Below are 18644 nucleotides of genomic sequence, written 5' to 3' on the forward strand. Positions count from 1 at the left end.
AATCACGGTTTCACCCATCACGAGGTCCTTCCTTTCTTCTCCCCCTTTCTCTCCTTCCCTTCCCTGTCTTTCTTCCCTTCCTTAATCCAAGATATACTTCTACCTAATTGATAAACGATTATAATATTATTTATCTAGAGCCGGCGCTTACCAATCCCCCATGTTCACCGTGGGGGGACTTTGTGGATCTCCTTGCCTGCAGCCTGTTCCTTGAAGTGGGGTGAGCGGATCTCCTTTTTTGCATATGGGGAATTTGTGTATGTAAAATCAATAACATCATGATAATTGAATTGCTTATAGTTTTATATGTGTGTATTATTTAATGATTGTGATACTTTTGTATAGATATCCTCCTGAAGAAGCGGGCCTTTTCCCGCGAAAACTAGTCGAGGAAAATTATTGTGCATCCTCTACGGTTGAATGTTCCCTATGGAGAACCCGTTAGGAATACCTCAACTGTGATGTGCATATCATTGTACTTCTTCAAGTGATATTTCATTATTGTCTTGTTTTATATTTTGATTAAATATTATATCGATTTTAAATTCTACTGATGTTTTTCTATTACCAAGTACCGGTATAGTCCAATCTATTATAGGGCTGAATGGAACTACATATGGGGTTGGTGTGAACGACTACCCGATACTTCCATTCGACCCTTTTCCTTTAAAAAAAAACTGCAAATTCTGGATGATGGTACGTTATACAATATTTATAATGATTTAGACCAGAGGCGATACTCATAATATGTGACTCACTCAGAGATTGTTGAATTAATCCAGCGATGACTCCAGCGCAATCTTCCACATTCCTTTTGGGCAAGGTTCCCCGTCTCAGCGTGCGTCCGGCGCCCATCTGCGGAAGTTTTCTCACTGGAAACGAGACACCAGTTTGGCCCGACACCACCTCACGGTGAAGCCTAGCCGATTTGAGATTATCAGCCACTGGCGGAACTGCACTCAACGTACTAGGAATCCTAAACCCCATCCTAAAGCCCTCCTCGAGCAGCCGGCCGCCGCCCGATCGGGATACCTATTTAGGAAAGGCAGCATCCTTACCAGCTTCACCGGCATCGTCCCCTCTTCCAGCGAAGTCCCCCTTGTCTAAAACAGTGGGTGAACGTGTGTCCGGCGCTACATCCGGAACATTCGTGCTTGTAACGGCAGGAGTTACCAAAACTTGCATGTTCCGTCAGTAAACTGCCAGCAGACCCCTTTTTTTCTTTGGGGCCGGCGTTCCCTCTGGGCAGTGTCGCCGACCCCCCCCTGGAAAAAACTGCGTCGCCCTGGCCGAAGTCATCAACTTCATCCATAGGCTGATGTTTTTGTGGTCCCACCTAATGGAGGACGAACCGCCTTCTGCTGACGAAACCGCTCGTCGTAACGCAGCCACGCCAACCCCCCATACACCCTATGAGCCTCACTGATAGCTTACAAGTAACAAAACAGCGTGAACAATGCTCAGGCGCTTTTCCCCAATCATGCTCGCCAAGATCGCAAAAGCCTGCAACCAATTGGCAAACGTATGAGGGATGAGCCGGTATCGCCTCTTCTCCTCCTCCTCCTCCTTCTTACTCTTGTCCGGCTTAACCCGGTCGAGATTCAATGTTTATAGCGGAACAAGCTAAAAGATCTCAACAAACTCATCCTTCCAGCTCTTCTCCCACACCTCTTTCTTAAGATGTTCCCCTAACGGCCCCTCAAAACATACATATACCTCGCACAGAGCCGCGTCCGCCAACCTGATCTGCTTGGCGTCCTTATCCTTGTCCTTTGCCGGCTCCTTGCCCTTTGCAGCTGCCGCTGTGCCCTCGGCATCCTTAGGCGTCTCCGATAGCTGTCCGGCTCCACCCCCTGTCACCTGCATTGGGGAAATCACCCCGTTCTCCACCCCTGGTCACACCTGCGGAGGCACCCAATGGACACCCTCCAGGCGGCGCAACAACTCCTTAAGTGTCTCCAATAAGCCCCCCGCCACCCCCAGATCCCCCTGCACCCCACCCCCCAGAATGCCCTGCCGCTCTGCAATTTCCTCAGCACCACCCTCCACCGAAAAAAAGATGGCGTCTCCACGTGTAGAGCCGCCGGCCGTTCCACAAGCCGGATCGGTGCCCACGGCCCCTACCTCCCCCGTCGAGCAGCCCTCCCCGACCGGAGCATCGAAAGGGGCAGCTGCTACAAGTACATCCACTCGGGCCATCCTGGAAGGGGCCTGCTGCCGAACTGGGTGAGTGCCCCCCCTCCTCATGAACAGGGCCGTGGACCTGAAGGATCCCTGCTGGGGCTCCCAAAAGGGCGCTGCGTCCTGGGGGTAAATTCGTGGGCTCTGGAGCCGAGACCTACAAGCACGCACGGGGGTAGCCCTGTCTGTGGTGGGTCCCTGCCCTACTCCCTGCAAGGTGGCCACAATTCGGCTCTGAAGCCAGTTTGCGCCATGTAGTTCAGCTGCAGCCCTAAGCTGGTCCCACAGGCCCTCTAAACTACTCATCTTTTCTCTGCAGGTGAAGTAGAACTTCTCTCCTATCCTACTGACTCCAGACTGCTGACCTACAGCCCTCCCCTCACCACCAACTGACCTATACTCCTCCCACACATCATTGCTCCAAATAAGGAAGTTCGTAAGTTCTTAAACCTCACCTCTGCACTTTTACATAGTAAGACTTGCACCCTGTCCTGTATGCACTCTGTCTACACTATGTTGCATCTACGTGTATGTCTTTATTGGCCTTAGTCCCCCTTCACATTATTGCCCTTAGTCCCCTTCACATTATTGTCCTCAGTCCACCTTAACATTACTGTCCTCATTCCACCTTCACATTACTGTCCTCAGTACCCCTTCACATTATTGTTCATAGTCCCCCTTCACATTATTGTTCTTAGTCCCCTTCACATTGTTGTCCTCAGTCCACCTTCACACTACTGTCCTCATTCCACCTTCAAATTACTGTCCTCAGTCCCCCTTCACATTATTGTCATTAGTCCCCCTTCAGATTATTGTCCTCAGTCCCCCTTTATATGATTTCCTTAGCCCCCTCACATTACTGTCCTCATTCCACCTTTACAATGTTGTCCACAGCCCCCCCTCCCATTAATGTCCTCAGCCCCCTCTACCACCACATTACTGTCCTCAGCCCCCTCACCACCACATTACTGTCCTCAGTTCCCCTACCACCACATTATGGTCCTCAGCCCCCCCCCCCCCCCCACCACATTACTGTCCTCAGCCCCCCTACCACTACATTACTGTTCTCAGCCCCCCCCCCCCCACCACCACCAGATTACTTTTCTCAGCCACCCTACCACCACATTGCTGTCCTCAGCCCCCCTTACCACCACATTGCTGTTCTCAGCCCCCTTACCACCACATTGCTGTCCTCAGCCCCCCCCACCACCAACATTGCTGTCCTCAGCCCCCTACCACCACATTACTGTCCTCAGCCCCCTACCACCACATTGCTGTCCTCAGCCCCCTTCACGTCACCCTCCTGTTCACTATTGTACCTGACACAAACAGGGCATAAGGTAAGATGAAGGTTTTACATCAAAAAATACAATCTAACCATTGTATGCACCTCTGACAGTGGAAAATGGTTAATCTCAACCCTATAACTGCTACTATTGTTGGACAGCTTGGTCTGTTAACCCTTTCGCTACCTGAACAGCTTTTTCCTTTTGTATGGATATGTTTAAAAAATAATAATAAAATGTTTTATATTTCATAAAAGAAAATGGAAGGCACATACTGTTTGATATTTCAGCTCAGTGCACAGGAAGTCACAAGGGCACTTGATTTCTGGCAGGATTAATAGGCATTCCCCCATCAGTTTACCCCCCACAGTTATTACCTTTTGTATCACTTGACCGTGCCTTTTAGATTGCAAGCTCTAACAAGCAGGGCCCTCTGTTTCCTCCTGTATTGAATGTATTGTAACTGTACTGTCTGCCCTCATGTTGTAAAGTTCTGTGCAAACTGTTGGCGCTATATAAATCCTGTATAATATATTTTTTTCTATACTTGCCTAAAAAAGAAAATTAATGTAGCCACTATATCCATTATAGGGATTGGTAAGCTGCAATAAATGTATTTTTGTTGAGTGTAGATATACTCAGGAACAAACATACTGCTGTGATACTACATCTTCTTGTCCTGCTGCAATAGACATTGACCCAAACATTTCTTATGCTTATCTTTAATAAATGTGATCATTGGATCTTATCTAATATAATTCTGTTTTTTCTTGTAGCTCAAACATAGTATTCCACAGTCATGCTGAAACTACGAAAAATATGCACTATATTCATTATAGTAGTGGCTATAGCCTATATTAGCAAGACCTCTTTTAATTATAAACGTGGTCTAATTTTGGATCACCTTTACAAGCAGTTTGTAATCTCAAACAGAGCCAATTCGTTCAGTGCTTCCACCATTCTAAGAGAAGGAAATGGAATCTTATTTATGGAGACCACGGACAGAATGAATCCACCATCCCTGGTACTTTGTTCTATTGAATCAGCCGCACGAGTCTACCCTGACCGACCGGTGGTCTTCTTCATGAAAGGACTGGAGAATATTACTACCGAGGAAGATGAAAAGAGAGCAAAACAACAATTTCCAACCCTGTCGTCTTATAGCAACATTTATCTCTTCCCTCTAAGAATGAATCAGTTATTTAATAACACACCACTTAAGCCGTGGTTTGATAAGGTATGTTAGAGATGGATTGGGGTACCTTGGGGGAAAGCAAACACAGTAAAAAATGTGGATACATGCAGATAGGGAAGCTCAATAACATGTGGAAACTGTTGCAAATGATAATAACATTATTAGCTGTATTAAAGAGGAAACTGAACTCTAAAATATGTGCCTAAAAAAGTCATACGAGGGCAAGTCACCAATATTGTCTGTGGTCTCCCAGCAACTGATATTTCCCCATTACTGGACTACTATGCTTTGTTCAGCACTATGTGGAAGCAGCCATCTTGGTAGAGGCAAGGGTTTTGTTTTCTCAAGATGACCAGTACAATAGTGACCTCAGTAAATCTCCCTCCAAATCCAGTAAGATTAGAAGTCACATGTAGCACTGCTTAGATCTCACACATACAGTGTCTTGAAAAAGTATTCACACCCCTTGAAATTTTCCACATTTTGTCATATCACAAGCAAAAATGTAAATGTATTTTATTGGGATTTTATGTGATAAACCAACACAAAGTGGGCACATTGTGAAGTGGAAGCAAAGTGATAAATGTTTTTCAATTTTTTTTACAAATAAATATATGAAAAGTGTGACATGCATTTGTATTCAGCCCCCCTTTACTCCGATACCCCTAACTAAAATTTAGTGGAACCAATTGCCTTCAGAAGTCACCTAATCAGTAAATAGACTCTACCTGTGTGTAATTTAATCTCAGTATAAATACAGCTGCACTTTGAAGCCCTCAGAGGTTTGAGGACCTTAGTGAAGAAACAGCATCATGAAGACCAAGGAACACACCAAACAGGGTGGAGAAGTTTAAAGCAGGGATAGGTTAATTCACTGGTCAAGTCATCGTCCAAAAATGGAAAGCGTATGCCACAATTGCAAACCTACCAAGATGGCCGTCCACCTAAACTGACAGGCCGGGTAAGAAGAGCATTAATCAGAGAAGCAGCCAAGAGACCCATGGCAACTCTTGAGGATCTGCGGAGATGCACAGCTCAGGTGGGAAAATCTGTCCACAGGTAAGGATGAGCCGAACACCCCCCCCCCCCGGTTCGGTTCGCACCAGAACCTGCGAACAGACCTAAAATTTGTGTGAACTTTAGTCTATGGGAGACAATTTTTTTTTTAATTTGACGCGGGGTTCCCCTTAATATCCATACCAGACCCGAAGGGCCTGGTAATTGAATTTGGGGGAACCCCACGCTTTTTTTATCAATGACTTTCAATGAGTGTTCTCTGTATTACGGGAGCCGACAATTCATTATAGACGCGAGTGATTTTTAAATGACTTTTTTTCTGCAGAAATTACACTTTGTGTAGGGACAGTTCTAAGCACGGGAACCATGCACCCCTTCACAGGCATACTATAGACACCCCCCCAGGTACGAAATTTTAAAGGAATATTACACTTTTATTGTTTCACTTTAATCATTATTAAAATCACTGCTCCCGAAAAACTGCCGTTTTTAAAACTTTTTTTTTTGCATTGATCCATGTCCCCTGGGGCAGGACCCAGGTCCCCAAATACTTTTTAGGACAGTAACTTGCATATTAGCCTTTAAAATTAGCACTTTAGATTTCTCCCATAGACTTGTACAGGGTGTTCCGTGGCTTTTCGAATTTGCCGTGAACACCCCAAAATGTTCACTGTTCGCCAAACAGGCAAACAGGCAATGTTCGAGTAGAACATGAGTTCGACTCGAACTCGAAGCTCATCCCTATCCACAGGAGAACTATTAGTCGTGCACTCCACAAATCTGGCCTTTATGAAAGAGTGGCAAACCATTACCACTCACTCATTGGTTGCTAGAGCTTACTACACATTACAGCTCATTAATTCCTGTAATGTCGCATACACACATTTTCCAGCAAACTAGGTCCAACGGACTTCCCGACGGACTTCCGAACGAGCGGACTTGTCCAAACATGACCGGACTTTCCGGCAGTCTAGGTCCGCCGGTCTTCCCGACGGACTTTCAACGGAGTTACGACTGACTTCCAAGTGAAGGGACTTGCCCACACACGGACTAAAGTCCGTTCATTTTGAACGTGATGAGTTATGACGGGACTAGAAAAGGAAGTCAATTTTGCTGCTTTTATCGCAGCTCCGGGGTCTCTTCCGTCTTCGAGGGTCTCTTCCGACTCCTCTGCTCTCTCTGGCCTCTTCTCCGGCTCTCCGTTTCTTCTCCCGGGTTCCTCCGCTACCTTCTGTTCTTTTGCCGCTCTTTTGCTAGCAGTGGCCCGGTCTCTTCCGTCATCTTCTTCCCTCTTTTTCTGATGTTGACACGACACTCTCTTCTGCTGTAATGCTGTGTACATGGTGTGCAAAGATTTATTTAGGTGTGGGCCTGGGTCACAGTCCCGGGGCATGCAGGCATAAAAGTTTTCTTAATTTTCTCAATCTATTTAACACTTTACGTGATGCCATAGATGAATTTGCGATCTTCCCCTTACCTTGATATTCTTTCACCCTGTAAGGAAAACTTAGCAGATTATGCAAATGTACATATAAAAGCACTTTCCCCTCTCACGATATCTGGGTGTGTGGAGGGGAGATTCCAAAATTTGATTTTGTCCCCATTTATGAATGCCTGCCTGGGCTCCTTAACTTACCCTTGACCACCAATGCTACCAATGGGCGTGTACACTTTTACAGCGTTACCCCAATGCTTAAGGTCAACCTGGGCACAACAATATAGAAGTCTCAGGCTGCCACACCAAACAGTACGCAACGTCTTTGGAGGCATCTGTCCTAGTGGGGGGGGGGGGGGGGGGGGGGCAGGTGCAATCTAGTAGTTAAACAATTTAGCAAAACAACTTTTTCTCTTTTAAGCACTTTAATACAAGGCACTTTCCACCCTTCCTGCCCTGGGCAATTTTTAGCTTTCAGCACTGTCACACTTTGAATGACAATTACTCAGGCATGCAACAGCCCCCCCCCCCCCCCCCCATGCTTAACAATCTCTTGCCTATTAGCCTAAAAAATGTCCATTACTTTTTTTTACATTCCTCTTCTATTGCCTGCAGCAGGGTGCAGATATGGCATCCATACTTTACTCATGTTCTGCAAACCTGCCTTTAACAAAACCCAGGCACCTTCTGTTTATGCCTAGTTACAGAAGCCCCATTCAGTTACCCCTCATTAGCCTCATTATGCTAGGTTTTTTTTTTCTTGGAAAATGTAAAATATACAACTAAAACACTTAAAAGAAAAAAAGGAAAAAAAACACAGAACACAAAATAAAGTAAATAAACTACCATAAATCAGAGCCAGGCCAACCCCCAGGCAAACAGGGTGGCCACCCACAAGTTATAACAGCGAAGTGGGGAAAGAGTCAGAGGTAGGGTAATTAACATGGTATTTTAAATGTGAAAAAATATGCTAATGTCATGATCTCATTAAATGCTGTACTTTTCTGGATTACCAGGTGAACCCAAAAAAAGAAGTCTACTGGACCCATGTTAGCTCAGATGCCTGTAGGTTTGCTCTAATGTGGAAATACGGTGGAATTTACATGGATGCTGATGTCATCTCACTTCATCCAATACCCCAGGACCATTTTCTAGCAGCTGAATCTTTTAAAGATACTAGCAGTAGCGTTTTTGGCCTCTCTTCACATTACCAGTTGGCGTGGCAGTTTATGGAGAACTTTGTTGAGAACTACAGGGGAGAAATATGGGGACACCAAGGGCCGGGGGTTTTCACTCGTGTTGTGAAGAAATTGTGTGGCATGCCGGTATTTAACTCTATGGATGATGTCATGTGTGGAAACATCAGTTATTTTCATCCTCAACGTTTCTACCCCATCTCGCATCTAGCATGGAGAAGGTACTTTGAAGTCTGGCAGAATTTGCCAACATTTAATGAATCCTATGCCTTACATCTTTGGAATTTCAAGAATAGAGAAGGCATATCAATGGTACCTGGAAGCAACACATTGGTGGAACATCTCTACCAGAAACAGTGCCCTACCACTTATGGCTATATCTTGAGAAATGAGAAAACTCACCTGTAACTTAAATTGAGGGTATTTGGCTCATTTAAAATGTAACTACATTTTTGTTAATAAAAAGAAAATCCTCCCTGGGTGATCAATGTACATTGCAGGGATTTTAACGAACTTTATTGCAGATCCCTCCTGTTTTCTGCTGTTTGTTTCACCACGTTCCTTGTAGACAAATTTAGAATGAAAGGGTCTGGTTCATTGTAACTGAACTTTCCCTGTTCTGATGAGAATAACTGCAGTGTCTGCATCCCTTTAGAACGATTTAAGTCTTGGGGAGTATCTTTCCAAAAATAGCATTCCTATTGCAGGAGGTCCCTAAAATGTACTTATAATGCAGAATTCAGGGAAAATCTGTGAGCCAATCACACAAGCAGGAAATTACATTTCTTTGAGCAATTTGTATACCAACAGTGTACAGAACACACCCATAAATGTAATTTTCTGTGTGATTGGCTCACTGATTTACAGAACACCTCCAAGTAGCCATATTGCATTTAAATTTACAGACAATTATAACAGTTGCAGATTGAAAATGAAAAGTCATTTTTAATAGCATTAAATCAAATGAATGGTCTCTGGAATGGGAGGGGAGAGGAAAAGCCAGAGAGATGAGAATTCTTTGATAGTGGCTTAGAAAACGAAGGTCAACAGTTAAAGCGGGAGTCCACCGGGACTCCGCGTTTTTTTTTTTTTTTTAAAAGCCAGCAGCTACAAATACTGTAGCTGCTGACTTTTAAAATAGTGACACTTACCTGTCCAGCGCGCCCGCGATGTCGGCACCCGAAGCCGATCTCTAGATCGTCTGTAAGGTGCTGCCGCCGCCATCTTGGGTATGGGAATCAGGAAATGGAGCCTTTCGGCTTCATTTCCCGGTTCCCTACTGCGCATGCGCGAATCGCGCTGCGCAATAAGGACGGTCCCCGCTGCCTCTGGGATCTGTGTGTTTCCCAGCAGGCAGCGGGGCACTTGCGGAAAGGGGCGGGCACTTGCGGAAAGGGGCGTAATCTACGCCCCTTTCCGCAGAGAGCTATCCCGGAAGTGGTGCAGAATACCTGTACTGTACAGGTATCTGCACCCCCCTCCCCCCTGAAAGGTGCCAATTGTGGCGCCGGAGGGGGGGAGGGTTCCGATGAGCGGAGGTCCACTTTAGGGTGGACCTCCGCTTTAATCCATTATCTCTTGCATCAAGCAGAATTAACATTTGCAGTTCAAATGTTTTCTTTTCCTAAGTATTCCTAAAATCTCCCTTATGAACCAAAATATTCATGTCTTCCATAGAACGGTCTAGTTGTGAGAAATTATGCCCCACAGGTTTACAGAAATCATCTTCCTTCTCTTTATTTATAATGTGCGTGTATAGATTCATTATTTTTTGTCTTTTTTTGTCCTGTTTCACCCTGATTGCACTTGTTTGATTGAATGAGGTACACTTCATAAATGGAGGTGCAAATGCATGATCCTGTAATAATGAAGGTGAAACTTTTTATTGTATATTCTCATACTTCCCAACCATCCCAGATTCCGCAGGACCGTCCCGAGATTTTAAGTAAGTCCCGGTGTCCCGCAGATCTGGGCTGGAGTGCTGAAATCCAGAGTTCCAGTTCCCATAACAAGTTCCAGCACTGGGCTCCATTCAGTGGGGGTATCCTCAAAGTGGGAATCTCTGCTCCCCCCCAATCTTCAATATTATCATTGGTTGCTAGGACCCCCAATGTCCTAGCAAACAATCACACACTTTGCAGGCCACCTCCCAGTTTCAACCACCGCCTCTGGCTTCCTGTCTCTTAGCGGCATCCCCTTTTGAAGAGGAGCTAAGAAGTAGCTTGAAAAATAAAATGACAGTGAAGGACAGAGACAGCACAGCCATCCTCTACACTGCAATGTAAGACCAGCCAGTGATTTAGTTAGTATCATTACCTCCTTATACCGTCCACTACCCTTCCTATTCCATCTCCCCTTTAACCCCTCCACCAGCGTCACTCCCGCTCCAACCCAACTATCAGCTGGAAAGTCTGCCAATCCCTCTCCTGCCAGCTTCCACTGCCAGCAACACTCCATCCAACCCAGTCAGCGTGCTACCAGCATGCTACCTTTCTGCTGTCATCACTGCTTGATGCCTCCCCGCCTGTTATTTCAATTACTTCTGTCACTCTTCTATCTGCCACTGCTCCCAGTCATTTCTGCAGTCTCTCCCGCTGTCACCGCTGCTTGATGCCTACATGCCTGTCATTCCAATCACATGCTTCACTCCTGCACTCGCACACTTTGCCACTCGCAATAATTTCCCCACCATGCAGCACACCTACATAGCTGACAGTGTTGAATCCCGCTGCCAGCTGTTACAACTGCCCCATGCCTCCCATAATCTTCCCTCTTCCCCTTTGTTGCCCCCCCCAGGCTTTTCCAGCATCCTCTTGCATTCCCAATCACCAGCCAACATTGAAATCCATCCTCTAGCTCAGCCCCCACCTCCCACTAGCCTGAGGCATTGTTTTCAGTGATCCTCTCCAGCCGCCAACCAATTTTCCCACAACACCCCCCCCCCCCAGAGACTTCAATACCTTCCAGTTAAAATGTCCACCCCGCCCCGACTTAAGCTTTTCCTGGGGATTAATTGAAGAGGAAAAGGATTTGGTCTGGGAGGGGAACTAAGGTGGGTGGGGATTTGTCCTGAGATGGGGAAGAAGGGTGGGTTGTACTGGGATGGGGGATTTGGGGTGGTGGAGGAAATTTTTTCCTGGGGAAGGGGAAGAATATTTTCTCTGGGAGGGGGGGATTAGGCGGCAGGATTTGTGATAGAACTGGGGGGATGACTTGTGCAGGCATGGGGGCTTTGAGGGAAAGAGGATTTATGCTGGTGAGGATGGGGGAGAGTCTTTTACCCAAGATTGGAGGGAGGTTGTGGAAGGGAGGACTTGAGAGAGAGGATCTGTGCTAGAAGTGGGAAGAGGATTTTTGCTGGGAGGGGGATTTGGGGGCAGATTTGTCCTGGAAGGTTTTGAAGGGGGGGAGAAAGATTTGTGTTGAGCTGGAGGGGTGAGGTTGCTTTGTGCTATAAGCAGGGAGAGGATTTGTGCTGGGAGGGGATTTTGGAGTGGGTATTTGTGCCAGAATGAGGAGTTGTGCTAGGAGAGGGCACTTGGGGGATGGGACATCTTTGCTGGGGAAATGATTTGTGCTAGAAGTGGAGAAAGGATTTGCTCTGGGAGGTGGAGGAGGATCTGCACTAAAATATAGATAAAGGGGGTTGCTTCAAGAGGGGAGAGAATGTTTGCTGTGAAAAAAAATTGGGAGGAATTGTTGTTCTGAGAAGGGGGATTGGTGAGGGAAAGAAGATTTGTGTTGGGGGATTTAGACAGAAGGAATTGGGTGGGAGAGGATTTTTACTAGGAGAGGATTTTTACTAGGGATGAGCTTCAAACCCATGTTCGACTCGAACATCAACTGTTTGGTGGTTCGCTGAATTTCGTACATTATGAGCTGTTCGCACTAAATTCGAGTAGCGCATCAAGGCCCAAAATTCATTGCGGCATCGCAGTGCATTGCTGGCTGCTGATTGGTCAAGCATGCACTATAACCCGCATGCTTTGGCCAATCACAGCGCAGAAAAAATCGAGGGGCCATAATTGGCCAAAGCCAGGATGGCTTTGGCCAATTATGTCTCAGGGGGTTTATTACACGCCCCACACTATTTAAGGCCGCCTACATGGCAGTCGTGAGTGGCGTGTTGCGGTGGTGGTTAAAGATATAGAAAGAGAGAGACAATGTAATTTAATTTGAGCTATATAGAGTAGGCAGACAAGTCAGTTACCTTCCATTACAGTGTGTAGAGGATATATATGCATCCCAGGTGTGTTGTGTATATATATTTATACACTGTATTCAGTTTAGCTAGATCCATTCCTGTTATTCTCTTCATAATATCCTGACAGGTAGGGAACTGCAGTATTTTCACTTAGTGTACTGTGTCCTTCGCACAGTGTGCACCTAAAGCTTTACCTGAATACAATTGCCGGTGTTCTCATACAAATACAGGCAGGGAGCTGCAATATTTCGTTTTAGTGTCCTTTTCACGCTGTGCACCTAAAGCTTTGCCTAAATACAATTGCCAGTGTTCTCCTACAAATACAGGCAGGGAGCTGCAGCATTTTGTTTTAGTGTCCTTTGCACAGTGTGAACCAAAAGCTTTACTTAAATACAATTACCAGTGTTCTCATACAAATACAGGCAGGGAGCTGCAGTATTTTGTTTTAGTGTCCTGTGCACAATGTACACCTAAAGCTTTACCTGAATACAATTGCCGGTGTTCTCATACAAATACAGGCAGGGAGCTGCAGTATTTTGTTTTAGTGTCCTTTGCCCAGTGGGCACCTTAAGCTTTACCTGAATACAATTTCCATTGTACTCATACAAATACAGGCAGGGGGCTGCAGTTTTTTGTTTTAGTGTCCTTTGCACAGTGTGCACCTCAAGCTTTACCTGAATACAATTTCTGGTGTTCTCATACAAATATAGGCAGGGAGCTGCAGTATTTTGTCTTAGTGTCCTTTGCACAGTGTGCACCTAAAGCTTTACCTGAATACAATTGCCGGTGTTCTCATACAAATACAAGCAGGGAGCTGCAGTATTTTGTTTTAGTGTTCTTTGCACAGTGTGCACCTAAAGCTTTACCTAAATACAATTGCCAGTGTTCATCTACAAATAGAGGCAGGGGGCTGCAGTATTTTGTTTTAGTGTCCTTTGCACAGTGTGCACCTCAAGCTTTACCTGAATACAATTTCTGGTGTTCTCATACAAATACAGGCAGGGAGCTGCAGTATTTTGCTTTAGTGTCCTTTGCACAGTCTGCACCTAAAGCTTTACCTGAATACAATTGTCGGTGTTCTCATACAAATATAGGCAGGGAGCTGCAGTATTTTGTCTTAGTGTCCTTTGCACAGTGTGCACCTAAAGCTTTACCTGAATACAATTGCCGGTGTTCTCATACAAATACAAGCAGGGAGCTGCAGTATTTTGTTTTAGTGTTCTTTTCACAGTGTGCACCTAAAGCTTTACCTAAATACAATTGCCAGTGTTCATCTACAAATACAGGCAGGGAGCTGCAGTATTTTGTTTTAGTGTCCTTTGCACAGTGTGCACCTCAAGCTTTACCTGAATACAATTTCTGGTGTTCTCATTATACATGTACAGAGTAAAATATTTCGTTTCGGAATTTTGTTTTCGTCCAAAAAATGTATTTATTTAGTTACTCCCGAAATTCGTTTTTATTTATTTTGTTTTTCGTTCAAAAATTGCATGCGTCCGAAAATCCACATGAATTACGGTCGAATCTGTCTTTGAAGGCTTATGGTGTCTGTCGTATGTATAAAGAAGATTCGACGGAGCTAGTATATAGCATACTTTGTGTGAACTTTAGAACCCTATTAAAGTCTATGGGACTCCAAGGTTCAAATCTAAAGTGCTAATTTTAAAGGCTAATATGCAAGTTACTGTCCTAAAAAGTGTTTGGGGGCCTGGGTCCTGCCCCAGGGGACATGTATCAATGCAAAAAAAAGTTTTAAAAACGGCTATTTTTTCGGGAGCAGTGATTTTAATAATGATTAAAGTGAAACAATAAAAGTGTAATATTCCTTTAAATTTCGTACCTGGGGGGTGTCTATAGTATGCCTGTGAAGGGGCGCATGTTTCTGGTGCTTAGAACTGTCCCTGCCCAAAGTGTCATTTATGCAGGAAAAAAAGTCCTTTAAAATCACTCGCAGCTATTATGAATTGTTGGATCCGTAATACAGAGAACACTCATTGAAAGTCATTGATAAAAAAAATAAAAAAGCGTTGGGGTCCCCCAAATTCAATTACCAGGGCCTTCAGGTCTGGTATGGATATTAAGGGGAACCCTGCGTCAAATGAAAAAAAAAAATTGACGTGGGGTTCCCCCTAAATATCCATACCAGACCCCTCAGGTCTGGTATGGATATTAAGGGGAACCACGCGTCAAATTAAAAAAAAAATTGACGTGGGGGTCCCCCTAAAAATCCATACCAGACCCTTTATCCGAGCACGCAACCTGGCAGGCCGCAGGAAAAGGGGGGGACGAGAGAGCAGCCCCCCTCCCTCCTGAACAGTACCAGGCTACATGCCCTCAACATTGAGAGGATGCTTTGGGGGTCTATGACCCCTCAAAGCACCTTGTCCCCATGTTGATGAGGACAAGGGCCTCATCCCCACAACCCTGGCCAGTGGTTGTGGGGGTCTGCGCACGGGGGGCTTATCAGAATCTGGAACCCCCCTTTAACAAGGGGACCCCCAGATCCCGCCCCCCGTTTGAAATGGTAAGGGGGTACCCCTTCCATTTCACAAAAAAAGTGTAAAAAATTGTTAAATAAGACAAACACACTTTTGAAAAATTCCTTTATTAAAAATAAAAAAAAATATTCCAGCGGTGGTAATCCACTCTTGGTATCCAGCGATGGATGATCATCTCTCCAGCGATGGCTCATCTGATCCAGCGCAACAAATCCATCCATCTTCTGTCTCCACAGAGGATACACTGCGGGGATCCAGGCGGCCTGATGTTTGTTATATGCGGAGGGCGGGGCCACCCGTCACCTGACCCCGCCCCCCTCTAACGCAAGGGGAAATAAAAGTGGAAACTTTTTATTTATTTTTTAATAAAGGAATTTTTCAAAAGTGTGTTTGTCTTATTTAACTATTTTTTACACTTTCTTTGTGAAATGGTAGGGGTACTTTTGTACCCCCTTACCATTTCAAACAGGGGGGGGCCAGGATCTGGGGGTCCCCTTGTTAAATGGGGCTTCCAGATTCTGATAAGCCCCCCACCCGCAGACCCCCACAACCACCGGCCAGGGTTGTGGGGATGAGGCCCTTGTCCTCATCAACATGGGGACAAGGTGCTTTGAGAGGTCACAGACCCCCAAAGCATCCTCTCAATGTTGAGGGCATGTGGCCTGGTACTGTTCAGGAGGGAGGGGGGCCGCTCTCTCGTCCCCCCTCTTTTCCTGTGGCCTGCCAGGTTGCGTGCTTGGATAAAGGGTCTGGTATGGATTTTTAGGGGGACCCCCACGTCAATTTTTTTTTTAATTTGACGCGGGGTTCCCCTTAATATCCATACCAGACCTGAAGGGTCTGGTATGGATATTTAGGGGGAACACCACGTCAATTTTTTTTAATTTGACGCAGGGTTCCCCTTAATATCCATACCAGACCTGAAGGCCCTGGTAATTGAATTTGGGGGACCCCCACGCTTTTTTTTTTTTTTTATCAATGACTTTCAATGAATGTTCTCTGTATTACGGAGCCGACAATTCATAATAGCTGCGAGTGATTTTAAAGGACTTTCTTTCCGGCATAAATTACACTTTGTGCAGGGACAGTTATAAGCACCAGAAACATGCGCCCCTTCACAGGCATACTATAGACACCCCCCAGGTATGAAATTTAAATGAATATTACACTTTTATTGTTTCACTTTAATCATTATTAAAATCACTGCTCCCGAAAAAGTGGCCTTTTTTTAAACTTTTTTTTGCATTGATGGGGCAGGACCCAGGTCCCCAAAAACTTTTTAGGACGGTAACTTGCAGAATCTTTTCTCTCTGTCAAATCTTTTTTCTTTGTCGAATATTTTCTCTATATAATCTTGTACTAATAGAGGTACGGTTAGGCACATTCGACCACAGGTTCTATAGACACAGATTGCTATTGTCAGAGTCACGTCGAATCTCTTATTCTATATCGAACTGTTGTAACAACGAAAACGAAAATACCTGAAATTCGGACGAAAATGCATTCGGACGAAAACGAATGCACATGTCTAGTTCTCATACAAATACAGGCAGGGAGCTGCAGTATTTTGCTTTAGTGTTCTTTGCACAGTCTGCACCTAAAGCTTTACCTGATTACAATTGCCGGTGTTCTCATACAAATACAGGAAGGGAGCTGCAGTATTTTTTTTTTGTGTCCTTTGCACAGTGTGCACCTAAAGCTTTACTTGAATACAATTGCCGGTGTTCTCATACAAATACAGGCAGGGAGCTGCAGTATTTTTTTTTTGTGTCCTTTGCACAATGTGCACCTAAAGCTTTACCTAAATATAATTGCTGGTGTTCTAATACAAATACAGGCAGGAAGCTGCAGTATTTTATTTTAGTGTCCTTTGCACAGTGTGCACCTAAAGCTTCACTTGAATACAATTGCCAGTGTACTCATACAAATACAGGCAGGGAGCCGCAGTATTTTGTTTTAGTGTCCTTTGCATAGTGTGCACCTAAAGCTTTACTTGAATACAATTGCCGGTGTTCTCATACAAATACAGGCAGGGAGCTGCAGTATTTTGTTTTAGTGTCCTTTGCACAGTGTGCACCTAAAGCTTTACTTGAATACAATTGCCAGTGTTCTCATACAAATACAGGCAGAGAGTTGCAGAATTTTGTTTTAGTGTCCTTTGCACAGTGTGCACCTAAAGCTTTACCTGATTACAATTGCCGGTGTTCTCATACTAATAATACTACGGACAGGCAGTTGATTCTGCTAGCTGCAGGATAATCTATATATATATATATATATATATATATATATATATATATATATATATATATATATATATCCCAGCTTTGTGCAGCTACATCTCCCTGCAGGCCATTAGTACGTCTGGAAGGCCAACAAGGAGAAGCAGATAGTCACGAGCCAATAAAAGAGGGCAAGCAGGCTCTGTGTCTAGAGGCAACAGAGCTGGTCGTGGAAATGGTGCATCCTCATCAGCACGTGCTCATCCTCCTCATCCTCTCTCACTCAGGGTACTTTGTCTGGCAAAGCAGCTGCCAACGCGGCCTCTTTCCTCAGCTCAATGGCATCAGTCACTCCTTTTCTAGCCCCACCATGTCCTCCTGAGGAGTCCCCCGCACTGTTTGACCACAGTGTTGGGTACATGCTCCAGGAGGATGCCTAGCATTTTGAAGGTTCTGATGATGGTACCCAGCTAGAGGAAGGCAGTAACATGAGCCTAGAGAGAGGGGGTGCCCAAGAAGGACAGCAATCTGGCAGTCATGTTCCCCCAGCTGCAGCATACTGCCAGGTTTGCTCCAGTGATGAGGAGGGAGGGGATAATGAGGTCACTGACTCCACGTGGGTGCCTGATAGGAGAGAGGAGGAGGAGGAGGCACATCTCCAATGAGGCAAGATGCCATCCAGGGGCCAGTTTAAGGGCAGCACACCGACTGAATCACACCTCAGAGCTCCGCATGTTCAGGGCATTGCTCTCTCTGCGCATTATTCCAAAATTTCTTTGGCGTGGGCCTTTTTTGAGACGAGCGCATCAGATTGCACCGCTGCTATTTGCAACATATTTCTCAAGCATATCTCACGTTGCCAAAACATCAGCCGCTTGGGCACCACATACTTGACCAGATATATGTTGACCTGCCTTGCAGTTTGTTGGCAAGCGTACATAAAAGACCCACACCAAATAACAAAGCGGACCTCTCCTTGCTCCTCATCAGCTGGGATCTCCAACCCCACTAGACCTTCAGTCCTCTCTGAAACCTGCACTGAGCGGAATGAAGGTGTAGAATTAGGTATTTCACAGCCAAGTACTTGCAGGCAATCTGCTATTGGTACACCAACGTCAGATTGTACCAGGCAAATTTCCCTTCCCCAGCTGCTGCACCGAAAGAAGTTCACTCCCAGCCATCCGCATGTCCAGCGGTTGAATGCTAGCTTGGCTAAATTGCTAGCACTTCAACTGCTGCCTTTTCAGTTGGTAGACTCTGCCCCCTTCCGTAAGTTTGTGGAATGTGCGATTCCTCAGTGGCAGGTTCCCAAATGCCACTTTTTCTCAGAGAAGGCGATTCTGGCTAACTACCAGCTTGTGGAAGGCAATGTCTTGGCTTCGCTGGACAGGGTGGTCAGCGGTAAAGTGC

At 45.3% G+C, this 18644-nt stretch overlaps 1 protein-coding gene across 1 annotated transcript; it reads left to right on the top strand.

Annotated features, from left to right (window-relative positions):
• Positions 1-4256: 4256 nt before the first annotated feature.
• Positions 4257-8718, top strand: LOC143990334 (alpha-1,4-N-acetylglucosaminyltransferase-like). Its single transcript, XM_077490378.1, has 2 exons — positions 4257-4704; positions 8131-8718. The coding sequence occupies exons 1-2, from the start codon at positions 4267-4269 to the stop codon at positions 8716-8718; spliced, it is 1026 nt and encodes a 341-aa protein (XP_077346504.1). The 5' UTR covers positions 4257-4266.
• The last annotated feature ends 9926 nt before the right edge of the window (positions 8719-18644 follow it).

This window comes from Lithobates pipiens, unplaced genomic scaffold, assembly GCF_037356315.1.
Source record: "Lithobates pipiens isolate NorthernLeopardFrog02 unplaced genomic scaffold, aLitPip1_a1.2 Scaffold_18, whole genome shotgun sequence".
Taxonomy (NCBI): domain Eukaryota; kingdom Metazoa; phylum Chordata; class Amphibia; order Anura; family Ranidae; genus Lithobates; species Lithobates pipiens.

Excerpts from the sequence above, each read along its gene's own strand:
- LOC143990334 (XM_077490378.1), top strand. The coding sequence starts at position 4,267 with ATGCTGAAACTACGAAAAATATGCACTATATTCATTATAGTAGTGGCT. Across the intron at positions 4,705-8,130 it reads TTAAGCCGTGGTTTGATAAG|GTGAACCCAAAAAAAGAAGT; the intron begins GTATGTTAGAGA and ends CTGGATTACCAG.